This window comes from Nicotiana tomentosiformis, chromosome 4, assembly GCF_000390325.3.
Source record: "Nicotiana tomentosiformis chromosome 4, ASM39032v3, whole genome shotgun sequence".
Taxonomy (NCBI): domain Eukaryota; kingdom Viridiplantae; phylum Streptophyta; class Magnoliopsida; order Solanales; family Solanaceae; genus Nicotiana; species Nicotiana tomentosiformis.
In genome coordinates this window covers 54,351,376-54,360,940 of record NC_090815.1, presented here as the reverse complement: position 1 = coordinate 54,360,940, position 9,565 = coordinate 54,351,376, and the positions used below count along the sequence as shown (strand labels likewise).

Here is a 9,565-nt window from a genome sequence, read left to right as displayed (position 1 = left end):
TGAACTGCCGATATTTAATGCACATCATCATAAATCCATCTTTTTTCATAAACAACACCGGTGCACCCCAAGGAGAAACACTCAGTCTAATAAATTCCTTATCAAGCAAATCATGTGACTGCTCCTTCAACTCCTTTAACTCAGCTGGAGCCATATGATGTGGTGATGGGCTGAGTGCTATCCCTATTAGATAGCATGCCCGGTAGATCTACAGGAGACCCTTCCGGAAACTCCTTTACAACCAACACTTAATTCATAGAAGGAACCTCCGCACTAGAATCTCGAATGTAAATGAAATACGCTAAAAACCCCTTCTTCACCACACACCAATAATTTAAAAATGAAATTACCCTACTCATAGAATGGCAAAGGGTCCGTCTTCACTCTAGCCTAGGAAACCATGGCATCGTTAATGTAACAGTCTTGGCGGGATAACATAAAATAGCATGATATGAAGAAAACCAATCCATACCAATAATAACCTCAAAATCCACCAAATACAACAATAAAAGATCAGCCATGGTATCAAAACTATTAATAGTCACAACATAAGACCGGTACACCCGATCAACTACTATGGCATCCCCAACCGATGGGGGCATAGAAATAACGATATCAAGTGAATCACAAGGCATACTCAAGTGTTATGAAAATATGAGGACACATATGAATACATAGAACCCGGATCAAACAACACCAACGCATCCCTATAATAGACCGAGATATTACCTGTGATAACTGCATCCTCCTCCTCTAGGACGACCTCTACTTGGATGTCCTCTACCTCTAGCTGGCTGACCCCCCACCACTAGATGGTTGGGCGGGTGGTGTAGCAACTAGTGCGAGAATCATAGCATGAGGATCCTGTTATGGCATACTGCTCTGCAACTTGGGACAATGGCTCATGACATGTCTCTAATCCCCACACCTATAACAACCCCTCTACCAACATGGTGGCTGAACCTAAAAGTGTCCTTGAAGAACTGAATAAGCACTATAAAAACTCTATATCATGGGTGCACTGATAGGACGCTGGGTTGGAGATGCACTATATGATGACTGCCATGGGTGAGAATCATAATTACCACGACTGCCTAAAGTACCATAAGAAACCTGGAGTGCTTACTTAACTGTGCTGGTAACATGACCTCTACTAATTTAGCACAAGCCTACCTCCATATGAGGCACCACTAAAACCACCAATATGATGAGGCCTCTTGTCACTCAATGCCTCGCTCCCCTGTCTATGAATATGATAAATCCTCCTAGCAATCTCTACTATCGGAGTGAATGAAGTCTTAGTCTCGACCTCTCTAGCCATCCGGTGTGTAATACTATAAGCAAGTCCCTCTATGAACCCGCCCACATTCTCCCTCTCTGTAGGGATCAATATAGCTACATGCTGAGATAAATCAACAAACCTTGTCTCATACTGGGTGACTATTATACCACCTTGCTATAGGTACTCAAACTGACTGCACAGGTCATCCTTCAGAGCGAGTAGAATAATCTCCTCCAAGAAAAGTGATGAAAACTGAGCCTAAGTAAGAGGAGGTGACCCTACTGCTCTTCCAAACTTATAGGTCTACCACCACCTCTTAGCCGAACCCTGCATCTGAAAAATAGTGAAGTCTACTACACTGGATTCAACCATTCTCGGATTGCATAATATCTCATGACATCAGTGTAAGAACTCCTGAGCATCCTCTAAAGGCTAACCATTGAAATGAAGAGGTTCAACTTCCAAAACTTTTCCATCTTCTTCAGCTCATCATCAGACATAGCGGACCTAACCTCAGGCCGAATTGCAACAATAGGCTAGACCACCTCAGCTAGTAGAACCCCATGAGTCTAATATCCCTGCACCATCTGCTCTGGAGTGTGAGGGGTAGGGGTTTGAGCTCCTCCCTCAACCTGAGAAGTTGCTGGTGCCATAGGGATTAAACATGCCTGAGCCATGCTCTCCATAAAACAAATCATACGGACCAAGGCGTCTTAAAGCACTAGGGTAGAAATAAACCCCGTTGGAACCTGAGCTGGCCCTACCAGCTTATCCTGAACTGGGATATGCTCATTATCCAGAGCTATCTATGGCTCAACTGAGGGTGCCCTAGCATGAGCATGATCCGTTGTAGGTGCTGATTTACGTGCCTTAGACTGGGCTCTCGCTCTTGTCACGACCCAAACCGATGGGCTGCGACGGGCACCCGGTACCTTACTCACCCGAGTACCAACATAACGTATCTTTTAGTATCATACTATCATAGATAACTGAGCCATAGAGGCTGCCGTGAGATAGGTAGAATAAAACATGTAATACTAACTTATACATAAGACATATGGGCCTATAAGACCAAAATAACCACTCGTATACTGAACATAGGTCGACAAGGCCATACAATCTTTTACGTACATGACATATGTCTACAATACTGTAAGAATACATAATTGTCATAAAGGTAGGGATAGAGCCCCACCATACCAAAGAATACACATCTAAATCATACTTACCAAACAAGCAATTTCTGATCAAATGGAGTGCACCAACATCTTCCGCTGAGCTGATCGCCTACTTGGAGGACTCTCGACCTGTCTATTGAGACATGCAGGCATGAAACGCAGTGTCCCCAGGCAAAAGGGACGTTAGTACAAATACTGTACCTAGTATGTAAGGAAATAAACTGAAAGCTGAAACTGAACTGATAATATAATAACTGAAAGTAACTGGGAGTCAAAGATAGTCTGAAGATATGCTTACCTACTGATACTGACTCAACTCTCTTAATATAGTAAGTAAAATAGTTGTCCGGCCCTATAAGGCTCGGTATATATACTACTGATCTACCGTAGTAGGCTCGCTCATAGGAGCTCGACCATACTAGGCTCTGTATCTCGGCCAACTGGGCTCGCTCATAGGCGCTCCGCCACAGTAGGCTCGGTATATAACTTACCATCTAGGGGCCTGCCCATCGATTATAGCTCGATGGTAATGAATATACTGTAATATTGTATATATAGGCTCTCTGCTCTCTCGACTGGAAGAAGACAATACTCAATTGAATATGACGTCCCGATAAGGAGAATACTGTAATTTTTTAGACTGGGATAATTTATGAACTTCTCTTTATGCCTCATTATCAAACAAATGTAATTATGAGATCCTGCCAAAATGAAGGAAAGGTTTATCCTTAACATACCTGAGTCGATTCTCTTGACAATTCCTCTAATACACGCCAATTGCGACAAAACACATAACGACGGATCGATGTAGCGAAAAATCCGAATGATATTCTTGAGAAAGATTGTACCGTGCTCTCTTAGAATTGCATCTCGACCAATCCAAATTCACGCTTCTTTTTCCTTTTCGTGTTTGTACACTCAATATAGTGTACTTTTAGAGATCTATTCACATATAAGCTTAATTCCTCACAAAAAGATGAACGAAGAAATGGCTTTTAGGCAAAGTGATTCATCCGTTACTAGCATCCTACCTTAATAAGGTAAGAAACCTTCTTAAAATTGTTGGCTTGAACTCCATCCGTAAGGAAATCTCTAACAAGTCTTAGCATCACTCTTTGAACAAGGTAAGAGATCTCTTAAAGTTATATGTTGTGGGCCCCACTATGTGATGACTCGGCCACAAAGACTCCTCCAATCTTGCCAACTTATCTCAACACTTACTTAGTCACATTAGGCTTAATTAAGCCTTTTATGCTTGCTGCCACGTTTGGGGGGGGGGGGTTGTCCCCATTAAGCTTTATCCAAAAATTCCATTTACAAATTAATCTCCCACTTAAAAATCCATAATTAACCAATTATCCCCACAATTAAGAATTATGTCAAATTACTTATAATACTACTCACTTTTAACACACTTTGTACACCTTACTACATGGTCATGTAGTACCTTGTATGGCACTAGTCCATAAATATCGGGTATTGTAGCTAAGATCGTATTTTATCTCAAATTGTCAAACTTCGACGAAACTTATTTTCTTCGATTTGCTTACCCTCTCACCTTCACGAATTTACTTATCCCTTGTTTGAAATAGCATAACACTTGTAATCCCAAAATAATCTCATTCCCGAGCTTTCATCAATTTATTTATGGCGTACTTTCATGTACAAAAATATGGGGTATAACATCATTCCCCCCTTTGGAACATTCGTCCTCGAATGTTGACTGATGCACTTATCATTTTCATAACCTATATCTTCTGAATACTCTAGTACTCTCCTTACCATCTAGGCAACTGTTATATGAAAAATTCCATAGGCCAGGGCATTCCTCCCTTTAGGCCTCTTTCTCACACCACGACTTATGGTCAGAATCCTTCCAATCTCGTAACTGTTGCTCCCTTTTAGTCATGCAGCCTGTACGACTTTTTACTTGTATGTGTGCTTATGCGACTCTTCTCTCCTTTTTCCTCCAGCTTTTATCCAATCTCTAGGCTTCACTTTGTAAACATATATAGAGTTATGACAAGCTATCCCTCTGGGTGTCTATAAGTATACTTGAAGTTCTTCGCTCGGTACGTTGTTGAACTTACGAATATTGCTATATCTTGTTTCATAGCTTTTCTTATCTCTCCTTATGGCTTTACTACATCTAGGTAGGTTAGTATACCATCACTCTTACTTTGATTTATCATTACTGAGATCTGCTACCAAACTCCAGGTCACTCTCGTTGCTTATCCTATATGTCTAAATCTAAGTCCTTTTAATGCTTCTTCATTACTGTTCATCTTAAGACTGATGGCCTAATATCATCTCGTACTTTGCAGCTTTTACATATCCATTGTTGATTTACCGTAATGTTGATCTACAATCTTCCATTGATAACTTGAAACTTCTTACATAATATATTGCCACTAGGGCTTACGCTGCATCGTGGAACATTTGAAGTGATTTTCCTGATCCACCTGGGGGCGATACTGTACTTCCATAACCCTATTTCATATCATAGTCATCCCAATGCGATTCGCCTTACGTGGGTATTTTAATCATGTACAATTCATGAACTCATTACTCAATCGAAGGCCCAAACGTCATCCTTTATTTATCACAATTACACCCTTATTTTACTACCAGTGCAGCATTCTATCTCTTATAAATGCTACTAGTCTTAGACTGCTTTGAGTTTATTCAGGCTATTCTGAGCTTTCTATAACTTAAAGAAACAATTAGCTCTTTGTTTATATGGGCTTAATCCCGAGGACTTATCCATTCTCGTCACCTTCTCACTCGCCTTTTCTTAGCCATACTCCTGTCTTCTAGAACCTTGTCACTTTACAATACAATAGCTTGCAACCTACACATATATGTTTATATTATTCGCAGCCTTCCTTCAACTTGCTTGCACTATAGATTTCCTTGTGTTATTCTGGAACATCAAGCGAGACATCACATCGTCTCTAACTCTTCTTTTACTCTCTTAACTAGACCTCTCGATACCTAGAAACCATAGGCTACAAGATATGCCACTGACGATTCCGCTATCATTCCTGGATATTGAATCCCCATGCTTCTAGCCTTCTATCCGAAGTATGGACTATTCACAACCTTCTGCATTTGAGTATCTCGTACGTTGTTCACCTTTACCTTACTTACCTTAAAGTCTTGCATCACATATTCTATCTCCTTCATCACCTCCCTTTCACACAGGTATAATTCACATCCCTAACTTGAAGCTCTCTTATAATACTTACACCTCTGATGCATACACAATCTGGTGGTAGCTCCATGCTGACTTTTTACTAGGCTGGTACTCTTCTAACTGGCTCTATCGTAGGGTCGTTATAGAATATGGTGGTTTTGTTGTACTATCTCTCTTATGCCTTTTATATTAAGGATGATCCTGCAAGGTTCTCAATCACGATTTCTATAATTGTCTGGGCCAATAATCAGACTCCTGATTTACTTGGTTGATGTAATTCTTTAGTTTCCTCTTCCTTCTGATCAGCCTTTATGTAGGCTTAAGATGTCTTTCGATATGTGGCTCATGGGTTTAGTTATTACTTTATCCCTTCATGGATGGTATGGAATATCTAGGATACAATCTTGTAACAATTTAATCTTTTGTTTATGCCCTGGGCTCAATTCTCTCTTTTAACTTACACGGGGGTCTTCTACGGCTGTATGATTGTCAGCATATATGCTAGATGGATAATATTCTGAACTCTTAAGTGGAGCTAACTTTTGATCATTGATCGAATAATTCCTTTTGTTCCTTCTTAGCTTTCTTTAAATGTAAGCTATCACTTCATCTGGTCGTTCTGCCACTTGTTGCATGCCTACTTAGCTTATCTTAGTTCCCAAGTATGCCGGAATTTTCGTGCAACTCATACGATCTCAAGTATTACTTTTGGTTTCATTTCCCGCTCATTAGCTCCGGTAGGTGCCACTTTCTTATGGAGTGTATACAATGTTGTAGTGAGACTACTATTACAAGACCATTTCTTCTTTCAGTTAATATGCTTAGGTTGAAACCTTCTTCCTTATTTCCTCAGCTAGTCTTTCGTAATCGTACTTATTGAGGACCCTCTGACTCTTGTAAAGCTGCGAGCTTATTACATCGTATACTTGACGGAATTTCTGATGTTCTTCCTCTCCTATAATTATCCATAGTTACTTATTTCAACGCACTTATGCTTGTAGGGTTGCTCCTGAACTGAAGTTTTGACTGTCTTCTTAGTGAGACTATTTTTTATTTCCATAACATTCATACGGTACCTTTAACTACCCCAACTATTGTTTGAATACTTCCCAAGGGTCAAGATGTCGTATCTGCGAGACTGAATTTATCTTTCTCCTAACATGACACCTTGATAATGTTTGAGGCTCTCATGGATTTCGTGTTTCCTTCACATTTTACTGTTACTCATTCTATTGAGAGGGTGTTTAGTTTTACATACTAGTACTATTCCATATATACTAACGTCCCCTTTACCGGGGGCTCTGCATCTTTAATTGATGTAGGTGGTTCCACATCAGGCAGCATTGATCAGTGATAGCAATACACCCGCTCCTCAGCTGACTTGGGGTCTTGTATCTCTTGTCCTCTAGGTATATTGTTTTGAGGTATAACCAGAGCCTTGCTGCTGGCACCATCATGCTACTCTTTTGTATCTACTAGAGGCTTTGTAGACATAGTGTGGGTGGTGCCTTTATTTTGGAAAAGTCAAACTAAAGGCATTGTACTTGTATCACATATTTCCACTTCTAGATTGTGAATGTGTAATGTAATGTTTTGGAAAATATTGAATGAAGTTCTAATGGTAATTATATTTGGATTGTTCATGTAACCTTTTCATTATAATGAAATATATCTTCTCTTTGTTCACATGTGAGTTTAGGTAGATGGCATTGTATAGTCGACCAGGTTATTCGGTTGAGCGCCGGTCATGCTCCACGAGGTCGGGGCGTGACAAGCTTGGTATCTGAGCCTATGGTTTTAAAATGTTATAGGTTGTCTCGGAGCCGTGTCTAATAGAGTTCTTCTTATCGGTGTGTTGCCGACAATATCTATAATTTGGAGGCTACTTGGGCATTTAGGAATAATACCCTTCTTTGATGTTCTAGATCGTTCGATATAGCTGATTGTATGACTGTTCCTCCTCTAACTCATGCATTGCTCTAATTTTCAGTATATGGTACCTAGGAAGAAAGAGAGAACTGGTCAAGGAGCCAATACCACCCCAGGAGTGGCAGTTGATTCTATACCTGATGATGTGGGTGAGAACCGGAGGGGTGAGGATATTTCCCCAGCTACTACACCGCCTGATTGTACTACTCCTGCTCTGACTGCACCAATCCCTACACCTACTGAGGGTGCAACTATTCCACCTCCAGCCCCAGCTTTAGGTCTCAGCGTTTCTGATGGGGAAGGGGAGCCATACAGATGTTGGCTCAGACAGTGGCTTCCCAGGCCCAGAGATCAAATGTTGCACCTATTTCTTCCAGTCAGCCAGGGGATTCCGCTAGTTCTAGGGTGAACAACTTTCTTCAGTTGGATCCTCCGGTGTTCATAGGTACTGATCCTGAGGATGAACCCCAGGACATTACTGATGAAATGTAAAAGATCCTCTAAGATATGCGTGCTACTGAGACGAAGGGAGTGGAGTTAGCCTCCTACCGCCTGAAAGAGGTGGCCTATTCTTGGTTTAAGATGTTGCAGGACTCCCGTGAGGAGGGGAGCCCTCCAGCGAGGTGGAGTGAGTTTGCCGACGCCTTCATTGACCATTTATTGCATGCCGAGACTAAGGCGGCCCGTGCCACTGCGTTTGAGAGCCTGAAGCAGGGTAGCATGAGTGTGTGGGAGTATCATATGAGGTTCGCGCGCCTGTCTAAGTATGCCATTTACATGTTGTACACTACGGAGGCAAGAGTGTGCCGGTTTGTGAAGGGCCTCAGCACCTTGTTTATTAATGCGGCCGCTACAACTGCATTGAATTCTAATATGAACTATAGGAAGATGGTGGCATTTGCCCAAGCCACGGAGACCCATAAATTGAAGAATAGAATGAAGCGAGAGGGTAGCAATAAGGCCCGATCTGCGGGCAACTTTGGTGGTTCTTCCGGTGGTGGTGGTGATAGGACAACATTCAGGAGAGGGTCGTCAGGGCCATCCCAGACCTTTGTTTAGTCTTCGGTCAATGCACAACTAGTAGCGCCCAATCAGCAGTAGTGGAGCCATTTCAGGCCCAGTCAAGGCAACAGGGGATCTTACCAGCAGGGTCGGCCTAGAGGGAGATTCCAGCAGCAGTAGAGGCCCCCATGCCCTAGGTGTGGGAAGATGCATTTTGGGGCATGTTTCATGGGCCAGCCTATATGCTACGGGTGCAGTATCAGGGGTCACATTCAGAGGGCTTGCCGCTCATCACGCCAGAGTGCGGGTATGGGTACGGTACAGCCAGCTAGTTCTACAGCTACTACATCTACAACACCTCCTCCAGCTCGAGGCACTCTAGCACCCACAGGGTGTGGTGCAGCTAGGGGTGGTGCACAGTGTTTGGGAGGACCTAGCCGTTTCTTTGATATGAGGGGTCTCCAGAGTTTAGAGGCTTCTCTAGATGTTATCACAGGTATATTTATTGTCCAATCTCATGATGTGTAAGCTCTTATTGATCTCGGTTCCACATTGTCCTATGTCACTCGTTATGTTGCTATGGAATTTGGGATAGAGTCGGAATAGATTTATAGGGATTGTGTTGTCATGGTGCGTGGTAGGGACATCATGGCCAATCTCATTGAATTGGGAATGGTTGAGTTTGGTTTAATATTGGGGATAGACTAGCATTATTCATGTTTTGCCCAACTTGGTTGCCAAACCAGAACCGTTAGGTTTGAATTTCCAAATGAGCCAGTTATTGAATGGAAGGGGGATGATGTGGTTCCGAAGGGTAGGTTTGTTTCATACCTTAAGGCCACGAAGATGATCAACAAGGGGTGTATTTACCATTTGGTCCGGGTTAAAGACACCGATGTTGAGTCACTTACACTTGAGTCTGTGCCAATTATGTTGAGGCACCCATCAGACCGGAAGATTGATTTTGGGATTGATAT

At 42.1% G+C, this 9,565-nt stretch overlaps 1 protein-coding gene across 1 annotated transcript; it reads left to right on the top strand.

The window, feature by feature from the left end:
* Positions 1 to 8,093: 8,093 nt before the first annotated feature.
* LOC138909711 (uncharacterized) lies at positions 8,094 to 8,645 on the top strand. The gene has a single exon (XM_070200923.1). The coding sequence runs from the start codon at positions 8,094 to 8,096 to the stop codon at positions 8,643 to 8,645; it is 552 nt and encodes a 183-aa protein (XP_070057024.1).
* The last annotated feature ends 920 nt before the right edge of the window (positions 8,646 to 9,565 follow it).